Raw genomic sequence first — 19,066 nt, 5'->3', positions numbered from 1 at the left:
CAGATGAATTACTGTTACATAAAATTAAAAGCCAACACTGCTCTCCTGAAAATTCAGAAGTACTGTTTCACCACATTACCATTTATTTCACACTAAAAGCCAGTGACAGAACAATTAAACAGTGTTTTCCTTTATATTTCAGCTACAGATGATAGACTATAGATATCTACAATGCCTACAAAGTATTCATCTTTTATTTGTAAAAAAGAATCACATCATTAACCAGCTATTCTGGCACAATTACCACGGACTTTGTAATGAAAAAAAGTGTCCTAGGTTGTTAAAACAGAAATCAACATTTTGACATTTTAATTCTAATCTATGTTGCCATAAAGATGAGAAGAAAGTCTTCTCCTTTCTTCACATACAATGCTCTCCTAAGATCCGATCCAATGCTCCACTAAATCAGTGGAAGCCTTTCCAGTGACTGCGACAGGCTTTGGATCAGGCTCAGTGAGCTGGAAAAGGGGCTGATTCTTCATCCAGGTGCTCTGCACACAGGCGAGTTGAAAGCTTATTTATTACGGCATCTAGATTCTATTATAAAAACACACCGTTCTGCTTGAAAACGCAAGGAATCTTCTACTGAAGGGCAACTGTATCTTGGGGCTGAGGAGGGGGAAGCAGGATTTTTTCCATTAACTTCATTCAGAATTGGATAGGATCCAAATCTTAGGATCCCTTAAATAACTGAGAGTCCCATCAGTAAAAGCAAAAGGTAACTTTCATGAGTAGAACGGATCTCTTGATGTAGGGTCAAAGCTTCAGGCCCTTACTTGAGCAGTGGGGAGAAGGGGGAAGCATTCTATTTTGCATCTCCGGTGAAACATTCAGGATGATATGTGTAGAGCTCAACACGAGGCTCTCACAAGATTCTTTGGGATAGTTGGAAACCTTTTTTTTCTTAGTGCTCCTTAGACACCTGCAGCAAATTCTCCCTGTGTTGGTGGGTCTATCAGAGTCTGTGGGGGTTGTGTGGGTGAATTTGAAAGCAAAATTTGGCCTATACTGGTTGAAGCTTGGAAACCAAATCAGAGGCACGTTCTAGGTGCATGTTTGTACAGATTAAATCCCTCCTCCCCTACTTTCTACCCCACAGCTGTTCTGCACTCCCTCTCCACATATTCCGAGATTGAAGCATTCATTGTATGCCTTTCTTCCTAACTGGCCCTTTCACCTTGCCCTATACTTTCCTGGTGTCCATCATCCCTTCCCTCATTCTTGAATTCTCATGTGAATTCTTTTCATCAGTCTTCAAACATATAACCATCTCCTTTTAACCTCCACCTGGTTCTCTCAGGCCTTCCCTGTTTCCTCACAGCTCACACCCTAGCATAATCTTGCTTTGACTTCCTCCCAACTGTGTTTGTCCTTTACTCTTGTAATCCGTTTCTCTCCTACGCCCCATTGACTCCACTGATGCCACTCTAGCTAAGTTTAGTTATGACATCTCCTTGGACTCTTCACCCCTCCTCCTCTTTGATATTTCCACCTCTGGTGGGGAATCCCCCTTATAGTGATCAGTACCCTCCTCCAGTCCTTGGAGTAGCAGGAATTCACTTAGAAATCACTTCAGTGCCACTATCAGCAACGATCAACTTCATCAGCAACAGACACCTTCAGTCATGACCAGAGGCCTCCTTCACTTTGGATTCTGGTTGTTCCTCATTTGCTCACAAGAGTCATATGCTCCAGCTACTCCCTGAACCTGTCCCCTAGTCCACAGCTCAGGCCTACAGCCTCTTCAGCAGCCTGCACAGACCATTCTCCAATTATCAGAGAAGTGGCGCCACAAAGTCAGAAGGAATTTCCTGCCAACTCTGGTCAACCCAAGCTCTACAAAGGTGAAAAGGCCACCTTCTCCTGTTTGCTCAGCACCTGGCCAGTCACTGCTCTAGGGCAGGGCCATGTTTCACAGCACTGCTGTTACTCTCAGCATCACTGTCCACAAGATTCTTTGCCTCCAGCTCTTACAGGGAACACCTCCAATCTTTCAAGCTGTTCTCTGCTGGTGCCACAAAAGCCTCCATCATTGACCCCATCTTCTCTACATACAGCTTCCAGGCACATACTTTAGTCAGAGATTTGGGGGTTTTTAATCAGAGAATTTCTAAGTTTTTAATCACAGAAAACCAGGATTGCTGCTAATCAGGAAGAGGTCAGTAAGGCACTCTTCAAGCAGATGACAAATCTATCCAAAAGCTATGGGATGGTACTGATAGGAAACTTCAATTTTCCAGACATTTGCTGGAAGAACAATGCAGCCAAATGTAAAATGTTAAGCCCATCCCTAACTTGTGTGGAGGGCAACTTTCTGTTCCAGAAAGTGAAGGATACAACTAGGGGATAATCTATCTATTGAAATCTAGTTTCCTAATTTTGCTGACCTCATGCTTTCCCTCTCAGGATCTGGAATCCTGCCATATCATGATACCTTCCTCCCGAGTTACCCATCACTTTCACGTCCTCCACCAATTCTTCATTGTTTGTCAGAGAGGAGGACATGGACCAGTGGCTTGAAGCTGCAGCAAAGTAAAGTTAGACTGGATATCCAGAAAGACTTGTTCACTGTTAGAACAGTGAGGCAGTGGAATAGGCTTCCTAGGGAAGCTGTGCACTCTTTATCACTGGAGGGGTTCAAGAAGAGGTTGAACAGCCGTGGTTGGGGATGATGGAGGCATGGCTATGCCTATGTTCTACTATGGGTATTTCCCATGCTTCTGGGCTTTCTGGTTGCCCCTGCCCCACCTCTTTCTGCTACATGTGTCAGGGTGTTTGTAAGCCTTCCTCAGAGGCATTGGGCGCTGGCCAAGACTAGAGACTTTAACAGGCCAATGCTCCTGCTGGGACCAAAGCCAGAGGTTCCTGGCTTGGGGATCTTGCCCCTCCATTCAGGGTCAGACCAATTGCCACATTTGGGGTCAGGAAGGAATTTACCCCCTGGTCAGATTGGTACAGTCTATGCGGGGTTTTGCCTTCCTCTGTATGGGGGTGTGGCCCTCAACCCGGCATCTCTTGAGCACATATTAATGACATTTCATAAAAGCAGGACATTGGTCTACCGTGCTTCTCTTGCTTTACCTGTGGCAGTTTAGGGTGTTAAATCTGTGTTGTGTCAGGGTTGATGATAGTCTTATGTAGAGTTTAAATTATGGTTTGTATGGGATGGTTTGGATGAGAATGATCCTGCCTCTGGTAAAGGGTTGGCCTTAGAGGTAAACACCAAATGGAAAAGGGGATGCCATCAGATCAAAATGCTGGTGGCTTCTGACCAATAAGCACAGTTGTAAGGGGCTACACAAAGTCCAAGGCTGTGGAGAATCAGACCCTTTGTTTTCAGAAGGACAGTAAAAGACAGCTTCAGAAACAGTGAGAATCAGAACTGTGGGATTCCTTGAACATCAGGACAAGAAACTTGAATTTGATCTTTAAAAAAGAGAGAGAAAAAAAAAAGTCAGCAGAGGGATGACATCATAAGAAGGACAAGTAGAGACAAAATCTTGGTAGCTGCCTTTCAAATGGCTTGGAGAGAGGCAGCATGTGTGTAAGGGGGCCAGGCAGAATGAGGTTAAAGCTATCAACGTAGGGAAAAAAGGGTTTGAAGAGAATTTTAGCTCTCTGGATAGCTATTTTAATGACACACACATGACTGTGTAACAATAAATCTTCATGCATGAATCTTATTTTCCCACCTGCTTCTCGTCTGCAGTTTATTTTCTCCTAAGTGATAATCCAAACATTACACACCATAGAGAAAACAAGCCACTCAGATGTAAACCCTTTTAGGGAAATGACCAAAGTTCACACCTGCTACAGTTCTCTATGTTCTTGCCTTTATCTTTTGTGGCAGAGATGGATGTATTAGTAACTTCCATGCATGCTACTGCTAATTTAGATGTTCATGGTACCCTAAGCAGCAACTCAAGTATTAAATGGGAGTTATGCCTGTTTACACCAAGTTAGCTTTGGATCAAACTTTGCCTCTAGCAGCAGAACCTTCTCCACTGAGACTCCTCTACAGAGTACCATAAGACACTGTTGGTCTTCTTTCTCTATTTTTATTATGTACTGATTATTATTTATACTTTTAACCATAACTACCATGTTCATACTGATGATACTCTACCATACCTATCTTTCAACACATTTAGGCAAGATATTCATAAGTGACTACAATACCCTAACCTGAAAAACCCGTTAGTGGCCCTAATGTCCACACAGGACAAACGCCTCTTTGGAATGAGGCTGAGATAATCTTGCTGAAACCTAGCTTGCTTGATGCATGAATGTGCCTCAATTGTGATATGTTTATGTGACCATGTCCTTAGTTTCTGCTGAATCTAAATACATGAGGAATGTGGGGCTTTATAGAACATCATCTCTTCCACAACTGCTTGCATGTGTTCTTTTGCACCTCAAGGTAAATGAAAGCTAACTTGGGGCAACTTGGTCCTCAGTGATAGAAGGGTGAGATGACAGAAGTTAGCTTTTCAATTACTGCACTGGCGCAGTTACTATAGAGCAGCTCATGTGCTATTCCGGCCTTCCTTTATCTTTCTTTACCAAATGTGAACAGTGTATCAACCCAAAGAGGCACCATCTTCCAGAGTCTACAGAAAGACTGCAACAGTACTTCTTGAAAGGTATGGGTTCCCCTAAATCCCATTCATCTCCTTGAAGTACTAACTCTAATTATGACAAATAAAATGTAATGACTATTTTTTGCAACAGGTCACTTTAGTTCACAGAATGGGGAAGGAAGGGAGTCGAGCCAAGAGACAGGTGTTCAGAGCTGCCAAATGTGTGTGTGAGAGAGAGAAACAAAGACAAGGAGGGAAGTGAGAGAGATGGGGGGGAGGGGAGACTGAGAAATGAAGAGAAACAGAGGGCAGAAAAAGTTATGGATCTACTGCTCAATATTTATCTTTCCATTGATGGCTGCTGAATGTAACAATAAAGTACTGAACAAATAATACACTTCCAAGGCAAAACAGAGTCTCTTTCACAGAAGTTTTGTAAGGTTGCCCAGGGTAAGTTTCCTTTCTCAGAATGATCTGGGGAGCCCACAGAAAGGCACAAATGTCAGCTCCTACACAGAAGTTATCCCGATTGTTCTTTTAGTCTGGTGACTAGATTTCAACAGCATAAAACTGAACTCAGTGCCGCTACTTACGATATGACTCTGCGCTCTGGTCCAAATTCGGCTTCATAGTAGCCATCCCTGCAGTCCTTTCCAACCAGGTCATGAGGGTGAGGCTTGTAGGGCTCGTTCTTTGTTACTAATGTTATCCTTATTTTCACTTTTCCAAAAAAGTTAATAATCTGCAAAAGTGTATGGAGCAAAATGTAAAAGACTTGTTCACATTTCTGTTTAAAAGACTGCAGAGGTTTTGAACAGATTTATTATGTGCTCTATACATGCCTAACATGGAATACATGTTGTCCTATGTATGTTACAGAAAAAACAAAGTCAACTGAGCATTTCACATTATGTTCAGATGAATTACTGTTACATAAAATTAAAAGCCAACACTGCTCTCCTGAAAATTCAGAAGTACTGTTTCACCACATTACCATTTATTTCACACTAAAAGCCAGTGACAGAACAATTAAACAGTGTTTTCCTTTATATTTCAGCTACAGATGATAGACTATAGATATCTACAATGCCTACAAAGTATTCATCTTTTATTTGTAAAAAAGAATCACATCATTAACCAGCTATTCTGGCACAATTACCACGGACTTTGTAATGAAAAAAAGTGTCCTAGGTTGTTAAAACAGAAATCAACATTTTGACATTTTAATTCTAATCTATGTTGCCATAAAGATGAGAAGAAAGTCTTCTCCTTTCTTCACATACAATGCTCTCCTAAGATCCGATCCAATGCTCCACTAAATCAGTGGAAGCCTTTCCAGTGACTGCGACAGGCTTTGGATCAGGCTCAGTGAGCTGGAAAAGGGGCTGATTCTTCATCCAGGTGCTCTGCACACAGGCGAGTTGAAAGCTTATTTATTACGGCATCTAGATTCTATTATAAAAACACACCGTTCTGCTTGAAAACGCAAGGAATCTTCTACTGAAGGGCAACTGTATCTTGGGGCTGAGGAGGGGGAAGCAGGATTTTTTCCATTAACTTCATTCAGAATTGGATAGGATCCAAATCTTAGGATCCCTTAAATAACTGAGAGTCCCATCAGTAAAAGCAAAAGGTAACTTTCATGAGTAGAACGGATCTCTTGATGTAGGGTCAAAGCTTCAGGCCCTTACTTGAGCAGTGGGGAGAAGGGGGAAGCATTCTATTTTGCATCTCCGGTGAAACATTCAGGATGATATGTGTAGAGCTCAACACGAGGCTCTCACAAGATTCTTTGGGATAGTTGGAAACCTTTTTTTTCTTAGTGCTCCTTAGACACCTGCAGCAAATTCTCCCTGTGTTGGTGGGTCTATCAGAGTCTGTGGGGGTTGTGTGGGTGAATTTGAAAGCAAAATTTGGCCTATACTGGTTGAAGCTTGGAAACCAAATCAGAGGCACGTTCTAGGTGCATGTTTGTACAGATTAAATCCCTCCTCCCCTACTTTCTACCCCACAGCTGTTCTGCACTCCCTCTCCACATATTCCGAGATTGAAGCATTCATTGTATGCCTTTCTTCCTAACTGGCCCTTTCACCTTGCCCTATACTTTCCTGGTGTCCATCATCCCTTCCCTCATTCTTGAATTCTCATGTGAATTCTTTTCATCAGTCTTCAAACATATAACCATCTCCTTTTAACCTCCACCTGGTTCTCTCAGGCCTTCCCTGTTTCCTCACAGCTCACACCCTAGCATAATCTTGCTTTGACTTCCTCCCAACTGTGTTTGTCCTTTACTCTTGTAATCCGTTTCTCTCCTACGCCCCATTGACTCCACTGATGCCACTCTAGCTAAGTTTAGTTATGACATCTCCTTGGACTCTTCACCCCTCCTCCTCTTTGATATTTCCACCTCTGGTGGGGAATCCCCCTTATAGTGATCAGTACCCTCCTCCAGTCCTTGGAGTAGCAGGAATTCACTTAGAAATCACTTCAGTGCCACTATCAGCAACGATCAACTTCATCAGCAACAGACACCTTCAGTCATGACCAGAGGCCTCCTTCACTTTGGATTCTGGTTGTTCCTCATTTGCTCACAAGAGTCATATGCTCCAGCTACTCCCTGAACCTGTCCCCTAGTCCACAGCTCAGGCCTACAGCCTCTTCAGCAGCCTGCACAGACCATTCTCCAATTATCAGAGAAGTGGCGCCACAAAGTCAGAAGGAATTTCCTGCCAACTCTGGTCAACCCAAGCTCTACAAAGGTGAAAAGGCCACCTTCTCCTGTTTGCTCAGCACCTGGCCAGTCACTGCTCTAGGGCAGGGCCATGTTTCACAGCACTGCTGTTACTCTCAGCATCACTGTCCACAAGATTCTTTGCCTCCAGCTCTTACAGGGAACACCTCCAATCTTTCAAGCTGTTCTCTGCTGGTGCCACAAAAGCCTCCATCATTGACCCCATCTTCTCTACATACAGCTTCCAGGCACATACTTTAGTCAGAGATTTGGGGGTTTTTAATCAGAGAATTTCTAAGTTTTTAATCACAGAAAACCAGGATTGCTGCTAATCAGGAAGAGGTCAGTAAGGCACTCTTCAAGCAGATGACAAATCTATCCAAAAGCTATGGGATGGTACTGATAGGAAACTTCAATTTTCCAGACATTTGCTGGAAGAACAATGCAGCCAAATGTAAAATGTTAAGCCCATCCCTAACTTGTGTGGAGGGCAACTTTCTGTTCCAGAAAGTGAAGGATACAACTAGGGGATAATCTATCTATTGAAATCTAGTTTCCTAATTTTGCTGACCTCATGCTTTCCCTCTCAGGATCTGGAATCCTGCCATATCATGATACCTTCCTCCCGAGTTACCCATCACTTTCACGTCCTCCACCAATTCTTCATTGTTTGTCAGAGAGGAGGACATGGACCAGTGGCTTGAAGCTGCAGCAAAGTAAAGTTAGACTGGATATCCAGAAAGACTTGTTCACTGTTAGAACAGTGAGGCAGTGGAATAGGCTTCCTAGGGAAGCTGTGCACTCTTTATCACTGGAGGGGTTCAAGAAGAGGTTGAACAGCCGTGGTTGGGGATGATGGAGGCATGGCTATGCCTATGTTCTACTATGGGTATTTCCCATGCTTCTGGGCTTTCTGGTTGCCCCTGCCCCACCTCTTTCTGCTACATGTGTCAGGGTGTTTGTAAGCCTTCCTCAGAGGCATTGGGCGCTGGCCAAGACTAGAGACTTTAACAGGCCAATGCTCCTGCTGGGACCAAAGCCAGAGGTTCCTGGCTTGGGGATCTTGCCCCTCCATTCAGGGTCAGACCAATTGCCACATTTGGGGTCAGGAAGGAATTTACCCCCTGGTCAGATTGGTACAGTCTATGCGGGGTTTTGCCTTCCTCTGTATGGGGGTGTGGCCCTCAACCCGGCATCTCTTGAGCACATATTAATGACATTTCATAAAAGCAGGACATTGGTCTACCGTGCTTCTCTTGCTTTACCTGTGGCAGTTTAGGGTGTTAAATCTGTGTTGTGTCAGGGTTGATGATAGTCTTATGTAGAGTTTAAATTATGGTTTGTATGGGATGGTTTGGATGAGAATGATCCTGCCTCTGGTAAAGGGTTGGCCTTAAGTGACCTCTGGAGGTACCTTCCAGTTGTACTTCTCTATGACCCTTCATGGGTCTCCCACCATCAACTTCAATGCAATATTACAAAATGGGTCTCTCATCAACTATCTACCTTACCAAATTTCTTCATAATAAAATATTTCATCAGCCACATAAGCTTATATTTATTTGCCCCAATCAAGCAGGCTGTTGCAAAATCTTGCCACTATGCCCTCTACTACATGTTCAAACTATCCACTCCCCTCCATTTCTACTGTCCATATCTTGTCTATGCCTTCATCATCTCCTATCTGGACAACTGTGACCTACTTCATCCTGCACTTCTCAATATTCACCTTATTTCTATTCACTCTCTCCATAACACAGCCACTCGAATCTTCTTCCTTCAGCTTCCACTTTGACCACTTTGTCCCCACTTTCCCAGACCCTTTACTGATTCTGCATTGCCTCTCTCTCACCTTCAGAATTCTTGTTATAGTATTCTCTACACAGCTCTTGCTCCAAATTACTGGTTGCACCTGATTCCTCTATTCCCTTTAACAGAGAAACAGATAGACAGCGCCATGCCTGGGGCAGCCACCAATGCTCACTGCATTGCTGGCTGCCAAACTGCCAATCACAGCAGCATGAATTGGCTACCACTGCAGTCTCAGCTTTTTTTCCTGACCACTCAAAGGCAGTGCCTGGAGTTGCTGCCCTGGTCACTGCCCTCATTTATGCAACTACCCAATAATCCACCTTCCTACCTGCTACCTTCAATGACAAGGATGTTTATAGCTATTACATTTTTCTAGGTTTAATCTGGACTACAGCAGTCACTATATACATGTGGATGTCTGTAGTCCAAATTAAAATTGGCTCCTGTCCGAATTAACTAATCCTTATTGAATGAGGATTAAAGTTAATGCAGACTAGAGCAGTCTGAATTAGGCAAGTTAAACTGTATTAATTAACATATATATAACAGCATTGCTTTTAGAAAAAACAGTCCTTAGGAACTCATATAAGCAGATAAACATTGTAAATATCAATCTCCTCAATTGCATTTTTGCAACACAACAGAGCCCATCAGGCACAAACCTTTACCAAGTTAAATGTGCCAACAACTCACCCGGACTAAGCATCAGGTCAATTGCACAGCCCTGTAGATAGCTGCAACAATGTAACAGAGTTTAAACAGACTTATTATCACCTCCTAATTACTTCCAACCACAGCTAACTGGGTCTGTTAAGGAGCTGTCAATGATTGTCTAATAAATCTTAATTCGAATTGAAATTTGATTCAAACGGTCATGCAAATTAGTTACCATGGTTTAGAAAATGGCCCAAGTGCTTAAATTTCTTCTCCAGTAATGACAACTGTCGGGAAACCATGGTAAGACTCAGGATTTCAAAGTCAAAATAACTCTGACTCGTGATCTCCAGATCCAACCCTCAGATCTCCGGATTTTCCCAGCTGGTAAGTAGAGAAGAAGGGTAGAGAAAAAGGGGCAGAGGAAGAGGAAAGGGGTGGGGGGAAGATCAAAGCCCCTGCAGGGAGGGAGGGAGGGAGGGAGGGAGAGGGGCAGGAGCAGGGCTGAGGTGAATGGGGCCCTGGGGCCAGGGTGGGTTGTCCAGAGGTGAGGGGAGGGGGTGCAGAGGCGGGATACTGTGGGCTGGGGCTCTGTGCCCTGCTGCCTTGCCCTGGGAGCTCAGCTGCAAAACCCTAGTGTACCTCCTGCTGCCAGGCGGGCAGGGGATGTGCTGTGTGGCCATTGTGCCTTACGTCCCCTGCCTGCCTGGTGGGCAGCAATGGCATCACATGGCTGAGCTCCCGGGGCAGCCTGCCTCTGCCCCATGGGGGGCCATCTGCCTCCATGCCCCCCCAGGGGTGTGCACTGCTGTGGGGAGCCACACCCCTCCCCTCCCCCATGCCTCTGGACAACCCACCTCAATCCCGGGGACCCATTCACCCCTGCCCCTGCTCCTGCCCCACTCTCTCTCTCTCTCACCGTGGGGGCCTCAATCTGCCCTCCCACACTCCTTCCCTCTCCCCCCTGCCCCTTTCCCTCCACTTACCATATGAGTGCTGTCTGTGTGTCTGTCAGTGTCTTTATGTATCTGTTTGCTCTTCACTCCCAAGCCACAGCCTGCCCAGCCAGGGGCAACGTGTGGGGGGTGCATATGGGTGTGCGTACACCCCCTGAACACGGCGGTGCACCCCCTACAAAAAGGCACTGCCAAGCCTGTGGGCGATCGCCGTTCGCCCCTCTCCCCACTGCCAACAGTGCCGGCAGCGTCTGTGGGCAGTCAGTGATCCCTGTTGGCTGCTGCCGACAGTGTCTGCGGGTGGTCACCGTCCCCTGGCTAGCACTTGCTAACCCCCCGCCACCGACAGCACCAGTGGCATCTGCAGGAACTCCTGCTTACCGCCACTGCATTCCTGTGCCCAACCCGGTTGCTGCCTCTCACTCCTGACCCACAATACCCCACATTCTGCTAGGCTGTCTGGGGATCCCCTCTCCGGGCTCCAAGCCCCCCCCCGCCACACAGCCCCCAACACTTTCACAAATAACACCCCCCCCACACACACACACTTCAAAAATAGCATCTCATGATTTACATGTCAATCTCTTGATTTTTTTAAGAGTTTATCTCATGATTTTTGGCACAGTGGGGGTGGCAATGCTGCTTCTCTCATGCTATATATATATATCCTACACCTGGAACAGCCTTTTCAAACCCTATACCTAAAGACAACTTTTTCACAACCTTCCTCAGAACCCATAATCAATCTCTACACAACTTCACTTAAAATAGTAAAAAACATACTTGCGAACCCAGAACAAATGAAGAACTAACACGATCCATTCTGCGAAACCTATGCCAAGTAACTGTACTTATTCTGTCCATCATCATAGCTTATTATCCTTGTCTGCATCTTATCTTGTTGTAGTTAGAGCAATGTAGTGTTAAAGTTATGGCCCAGGAATTATGCGAGAGGCAAGGATTTCCTAGGGTAGTATCTTTTAATTACCTCTGGACCAGCTGCAGAATTGGGATGACAACCTTTCAAATGCAAGATGTCGTTCTTCAGACCTAGAAAGGAGTTTATCTAACTAAGCAGTTGGTGCAATAAAAAATATCACCCCAAGAAAGCCTTGCCTCTCATCTTGTTCTCATCAATGTTTAGATCATAACATTTAGTGTCTAGGAACATAGGACCTCATTGCCTTCATCTGAGTTGTAACTCCATCAGCTTCGGTGTAGTTAGTGTGGCAGGCTAACAGACTGGAGAATCAAGTGTACAGTCCCATAAATTCCTACAGTTTAATGTAAAAGCATATGATAATAATTATAATAATGACAGCTAAAAATGTTACCTGTATAGCAGGGAATGTCTTATTGTTGTCAGTACTATGTTCTCCTGGAATGCTACCTGCGGATCGTCCTTCACATTTATACCTGAAGCGCATGCCTCGCTGCCTGGGTTGCTCAAATATTTCAATATAGGGTTCATGCCCACCTTTAAAAACAAAATTGAAAACATTTTATGTTATAACAAAATACAGCTTAAAAAAGCAAAAAAAGAAAAATGTTTTTGTGGTTACGACAGTAGCATTACATTTATGAGTTCTTTTCCTGGGTCTGCCAGAGCCTTTCTATTGACTTTCCTATGTCACTCTATCTGTGCATAAAAGAAGAATAATAGTATTTCCTCTCTCCCATCCTTTACCCATCTTTAGGCTATCTGCTCTTCTGTTATTATTTGTGTATATGCATTTACACAGCAAAGGCCTTCTAGGCACACCTGTAATGCAAATGATCATTAGCAGGGTTCCTCTACATACTGGTCAGTGTCTCTTTGGGCATGAGTAGATGAAACGGGGGCCCTAAACTGAAGCAGTGGGTTTTTAAAAACACTGCTTCAATTTAGTGTGAAGTAAACCCCCATGTCGTGTACACCTGTGTCTTACCTCCCTTACCAGTGGCAGGGAGGGGACTGCCAGTGGGCAGAGTGGTCCCTGGGCGCGGGGGTGGGAAACGACACACAGACTGGTGCTTCCCTCCACAGCAGTGGCGGGCCCCCTCCCCAGGTAGCACCTACCCACAGGCACCTGGCTTGTGCCGTTCCAGGGGGCACCGCAACTGCGGAGGGAAGGACTAGGTCCCTGGACAGCTCATGCAGGCAGGCTCCAGGGGGAAAAAAAAAAGAGAGATCAGGCTCGATGCCTTTTTTTTTTTTTGCTTTGGTGGAGCCTGCCTTCCCAGGCTGCTGCCAGGCTGCCTGCACAAGCTGCCTGCATAGTCCCTAAATCGTACGAAGCCCTGTGCTTTGCTCTGTGGTTGTAGGGCAGCAAACTAAAACTCCTCAGAGGTGTTTTAGTTTGTTGCGCCCCAAAGTCATTTAAGACGCATTACGCTGCTAAATGTGCTACAGTAGCTGGAATTAAGGCGCAATATGCTGCTGATGTGTGCAAACACCAACACCATTAAAGTGGTGCAAAAGCATTTAATCCGCTGTAAAGTGTCATGCGCACATGCCCCTCCTTTTGTCTACACACACCCTGTAATGGCAGAAAGGGCTTTTCTGCTGAAAGGTGTAGAAAAGAATAGTTTAATTAATTCAAGAAAATGGTCAAAATTGTAAATTACAGGGGACTCTTCTAAATACAAGTCCTCCCAGAGTAAAGATGTTTCCTCAGCATTGATCGATTTAGTACCTACAGCAACGAAGAAACAAAATCTCTGCAAACCATACAAAAATGATAATATGCTGAATATCATCACTGTGGTCCCAGTAGCTGCATGCTTGCTGCTGGTGAAGTCTACATTGTGTCTACTTCTCCTAGGAGCAGACACTAGCAACTGGGTCTCCCCCAAGACTATAGTAAAGCTAATGGAAGCTGCCAAAGAACCTCTGCATGCAAGATGAAGGCTTTTAGGGAAATGGATGACATGGAAAAGAAGATGGGTAGGGCAGATGACAGGACTGGCATTAGTAAAAGCTTTTGAGAGAGTGACTTCAATAGGAGTCTAAATACTGTTTCAGAATTATGTGTAACTCTCTGCATGTGCCCAGCACAGGGTTACTTTTGTCTCACTATAGTCCTGTGCCCCAGCACAGGAGGGAAAATTCCACCCTTTCTGAGATCACAGGAATTGACAAGCAGATAAGCAGCACCACAACTGCAAAGTGGCACAAGAGAATGTGAGTGATTTTAGTTAAAAGTATTAATTGATCACAGTAACACACATAAGAATGCTGGTTCCTTCTGGGCTTGCTGATAGCAAAATGTCTTTTACTTCATAATTGGAAAACACTTCATTTTCCAAAGTAGGGAACTATAACAGGCTATGCGACATGACAACTCGTTTAGGAGGAGAATGACAGAGAAGAAGAGCGTTCTACCTATGCAAGGTTTTTATATTCTTTTGTGGATAGAGATGGAATGAGGATGCATGCAAAGAACTACGCTGCTGGGTTTTAATGGAACTATCTTTAAATGGAGGTCTTTCTTTCTTAAAAACAAATCTCAACCAGAAGTGATGGGCTTGATGTAAAAAACACTGGTTGAGGTTTTTTTTTCTCTAGCATTATGGAGGAAGGCAGAATAGAGGATCAAAGTGTTCCCTTCTGACCTTAAAAACTATGAGTCTATGGACAGGGCTGGAGACTGTTTAGCAGTTCAAACTGTGGAAAGTGAACAAAAAGTTCCCCACCAATTTAGATACTGTGTCAGGCTGCTGGAGTAAGCAGACTGAACAAACAGAATTTTGCCTCACTTTACTGCCTCCTAGACTCCCTTGGTTCATATTTTGTTGTTGAATTATTGAGGGGGAGGGGGGGAGGGGATAATCACAGAATGTACCCTGGCATTTTTTTTTAACAGCTTCTCACAAAATCTAAGTGACCGCTGTCCATCCAATGAATCTGCAGGTCAGCATCCAACAGCAAGGATGACACTGGACAGTGGCCAGCCATATGCAATAGATGGCAGCTCCTGTTCCCTTAACAAACACTTTCCTAAGTCCAGTGGATGAGGCATCATAATGGGAAATAAGAAGGATCAGTCTTTGGCCAGTGGTCTGACCCTGGGCCTACCCTTAACTTCTGGGTCCTTTGGTTTTGTCCTTTGTAAAAAAAAAGATAAAGGCACGTGCTTTTGTGGAGCACTTTGAGACCTAGGTATGAACAAGGAGAAATGCACTCTGTATAATATTAAAGACCAAAATCTTTCTCTTTGTAAGAGACTGCAAGTGTATCATCATCACATAACTTAGGGGATATCAATATACACATGCACAAGCAGGCATACACATGGCAACAGGCCCAGCAACATTTGGGTACTTCTGAAAACTATGTATAGCCATATTGATTCTGATTGTACAGCAATCATTTCAAATCTTTTCTGCCTTCTTACTTTAATCTACAATTTTGCATTCATGTAATAACCAGTATCTGCTCAAGAGACCCATTTCTTATCCAGTGATGACATTATTTTAAAAGTCAAACCTCAATTGTCCTTATGTGGACTTAACTTGTGGTTGAAATAACCGTCATTAAGACAAGCCCACTGCTTAACAGTAGGTGTGCTTTTGGTAAATAAGAACCCACCGATGGCAGTAACCTCCAGAGATTAAACATTAGACTTCACTTTAACTTGACATTCTCCCTTTATTTAAGAATCAGATCATCCTCCACCACTTCAGCAAGTTGATGTGGATAAGTAGTACATAAAAGAGTTTGTAAAAACTAAGACTTGGAAATCTGAACTCTTTGTAATAAATCAGAAAACAGTTTCCTCTTCCCTTTTTCTGTAAATTAATGGTGCTCTTGCCCAAGTAACAGAGTTTAGACTATTTCACAATCCCCACTCTGAAACACAGTGTGGTTCCCCACATAGAACCAACAAATTAGCCTTTTTTCAGAGTAAAGAAATATAAACTATGTCAAAGGCGAACATTCTTCCAATGGCAAAGATGACTAATTCTAGACAAGAAAAATAAGCTCCTTAGTTACCTGGTTGTGTATAAATCAAGCATTCAGTAAAAAAATTAAATGAAAGAAACCTGAAAAATCTAGTTAACATTTCTTCTTATTAAAGGAAAGATAATGTAATTGTTTTATCTTACAGGGGTTAACTTGCAGAGGTTATAATTACCTATAATTTAGTATCTACTGGATTATTATACCATGTATTCCAGCATGGCTTTTGTTCCTTTTACATTGTCTTTTTCTATCCATGAATGCTCTAAAGCTTTTAAATACTGTAAAAGAAAATATGAGAGGTTGATGTTCTCCATTATATTAGAGGGTGAAATTATTGAAACCATCAATGTCAATAAGAATTAATAAGGAATTAAAGTGCCACTAACTCAAGACCTGGAACTTGTTTTACTGTATTCTGTATTAAGTGACAGGTGACCAAGTAAAAGACAAACACAACTCAAGTGAGAAATGAAGACCAGTTTAAAGTTTGATATGTCACAAGCCATATGAAGTAAATAATGGAAGCAAATGCTGACTGCTCAGCTGACCATAAGGAAGAAGGCTCTTTACCATGCCCTGCAAAGTGCTGATGCAAAAAATGCAGCTGTGCCTGCAAAGAACCTTCAGGAATTAGATGATCTGCCTTTTGCAATATTTGTGGCTCACAAGCACATGGAAAGAGAAATATTGTGTGTGCATGCCATTCATCTCACACTGATGATTTGTATTGTATCTGGAGAGGCCTAGTCAGATTTTAGTGGTAAGCATGGTGAAAGATGAAATGAAGAACCAGAGGAAGGTGGCTGTGACATACTATATGTGTTTCAATACACCGGAGGGAAAACAACTGGCTTCTATTTCCAGCTGTTTCCAACTAGCAAAGCCAGAGATCCTTTTGAGGCAGGCTATGAAGATGTTATGTAGCAAGACTGGTAATTCTTACATGGCTCTTAGGGATGTTGTCTGGATATGTGCTCTGCACCAAAATCTGAAGTATGAGAAAAAGGTAGAGGTGGGCCAGGGAGTGATGGGAGCGTGACCACAGTGGCTCCACAACATGAATCACTATCCAGAATGCCCATGAAGTAAGGTATATGCAGCAGACACTATGGTGGCACTGCTGAGAAAATTCTGGCTGTCCAACTCACATGATAGTGATCTGTTCAGAGCCTCTGAGCCAACTCTTCCAAGCTGAGCACCCCAAAAAAATGAGAGGCCGTTCAGAAGAGTCAGATAATATATTCTAAGTATTTGCAGCTCTCTGAAGGGTAGGGGCCTAGGCAGACAATTCAGAGGTAACATGTCTATTACAAAATATTTGCCTACAACCTGAAATAAGTGCAAATATCCTCTTAATTTAGAAAAGAGTAATCCCCTACCTAAGTCTTCAGGACCTGCGTAGCACTCTAAGCAAAACTGCTTTGCACACTTCCTCTTTGTTATCATGTGACATTACAGAATAGTAACAAAAAGTCAGTAAATACTAGGAAGTTAAGAGCTTCCTCTGCTGAAAAATTCCTTTGCCAGTTAGTTGCCAATATGTTGAAAATCTATTCAGCACTGATAACAGAGAGATAGATATCTCCTGCTTCAGCTTACCCGCTTTAAAATACAATATCAAATTTGAAAGGGCACAGGCTCAGTAATTTTATTTATCTGACTATAAGCCGACATTTAGAAAAGCAGATCAAGCACATGCACTAGCAATGGCTGACTTAACACGCAGATCACAAAGCAGATACAGGTTAGACAACATTTTTCTTGAGGACAGCAACTACTCTTAATTAATGCAACCACCTCTAAAATGGATTTTTTTTTAAATTTCTATGAAAGATGCAAGATCAAAAGCTTTTCTTAGATAAAAATTAATTGCATTATGTCTGCTGATTCCTGTTTGCCTGCTCCATTTATGTTTATTACATTGCTGTTGTGGCAGCTCTCCCTCTCTCACTTCTTTCTCAATATCCTCTTCTAATGTGAACAGAGTTCATCAGCTGAACATCAGACAGGTCTTAGACAACTGGTAATCACCCCAGATCTGAAACTTATATGTACATTTGGCTCTTTTAATTTAATTTCCGCTTGCTTTTTAAGTTTAAATGAGCCATTCTGAAAGTGATCAGTCTTAGCTCTAAATTCACATTTTCTAATGTTTGTTCACTATCTATTTTGTTAAAACCAAATAAAGTAAATACCTGGACAAGTGTTTACTACTATTCCTAAAATCATGATTGTAGATTTTAACAATAGTACTTTAAGTAGCAGAAAAATAAAAACAAGCAGGCCAACAGATTTTCAGAAGTGACTAGTGATTTGGGACTACCAATCAGTTATCAGTTTAATGTAACTTATAGGAAGCCTTAGAACCTAGCCCCTGAAAATCAGTTCCCTTTAAAAAAGTGTCTCAGCTTGGACACCTAAATATTAAAGCATCTGAACCACAAGTCAGTTTATAAAATGTGTGCACAATGGCAGCTTCTCATAGCTTAGCAGATTTACTAGTCTAGGTGTGCCCTACACACACACTGCAGGGCTGGGGACAGTGGGTCGGGAGTGAGGGGCAGTGGGTCAGGACTGGCCACTGGTGTTTACAAATGGGTCCTGATACAAAAGAGGTTGAGAACCACTGCTTAAATGCACAGTTATAGTGCTGAGCCTCTGATTACAAATAGGCAAGACATGCAGAGTCAGGGGCTGTCCAGCAGAACAGCAATTTTTCATTTAAAAAGTGAAGGTTTGGTTGATATATTGGGAGCATGCCTTAGAAGGCAAATATACCAACCACAGCAGGAAAAGATACCAATCCATGCCACAACAGCAGAGAAGGATTTGGGCATCATAACAGGTAACCAAGTTGCCTAAAACAAGTGCCTATATTTAGCCGCCATGTATGCAATGGAAATTACACTGCCTTTAACGAAGATGCAGATTATAAATGGATTGTTTGAACTTATTTCATGCTTTTTCCTGCAGAGCTGTCACGAACTTTGAGCTGAAAAACACCATCAAAGTGAGGGTGGAGGAAGTCCTTCCCCACATTCTCGTGGGGGGGATGCGCATGAAAACCCGGTCGGGAACCACTGCTCCAAGTGAAGTGAGCATCAGCTCAGGAAAGCCTGTGTTACACAGCCAGAGATGAGAGACCCACCGACACAATGTCGGTATCTCTAAGGGACAGATCCGTCCTGCCCTGTTACAGGAAGGGACCCGCTCACCTGGGCTCCATTTGGTACGCACATACATACACACAGAGCTTTCCATGTCTACTACACACACACACGCGCGCGCGCGCGCTCCTCCATTACCCCCCCGTGCCCACTGCCCCGCGGTGCCCGGCCGCCCTCCCCCGCCATGGCGCTAGTCCTCTCTCGCTGCCCGCTGCTCGCTG

The 19,066-nt window shown here is 43.5% G+C and overlaps 1 protein-coding gene across 1 annotated transcript in view; it reads right to left on the bottom strand.

Moving 5' to 3' along the window:
* The window catches only part of REL (REL proto-oncogene, NF-kB subunit), a 48,414-nt gene extending 29,354 nt beyond the window's left edge, over window positions 1–19,060 (bottom strand). The window contains exons 1-3 of the mRNA XM_025192149.1: window positions 19,025–19,060; window positions 12,068–12,210; window positions 5,174–5,322 (exon numbers count right to left, since the gene is read on the bottom strand). Coding sequence (XP_025047934.1) covers window positions 5,174–5,322; window positions 12,068–12,210; window positions 19,025–19,031 — 299 coding nt within the window. The 5' untranslated portion in view covers window positions 19,032–19,060. The remainder of the gene's footprint in view (window positions 1–5,173; window positions 5,323–12,067; window positions 12,211–19,024) is intronic.
* Between the last annotated feature and the right edge of the window lie 6 nt (window positions 19,061–19,066).

This window comes from Alligator sinensis, unplaced genomic scaffold (genome assembly GCF_000455745.1).
Source record: "Alligator sinensis unplaced genomic scaffold, ASM45574v1 scaffold219_1, whole genome shotgun sequence".
Taxonomy (NCBI): Eukaryota; Metazoa; Chordata; order Crocodylia; family Alligatoridae; genus Alligator; species Alligator sinensis.
This window is presented reverse-complemented; position numbering and strand designations above follow the sequence as displayed.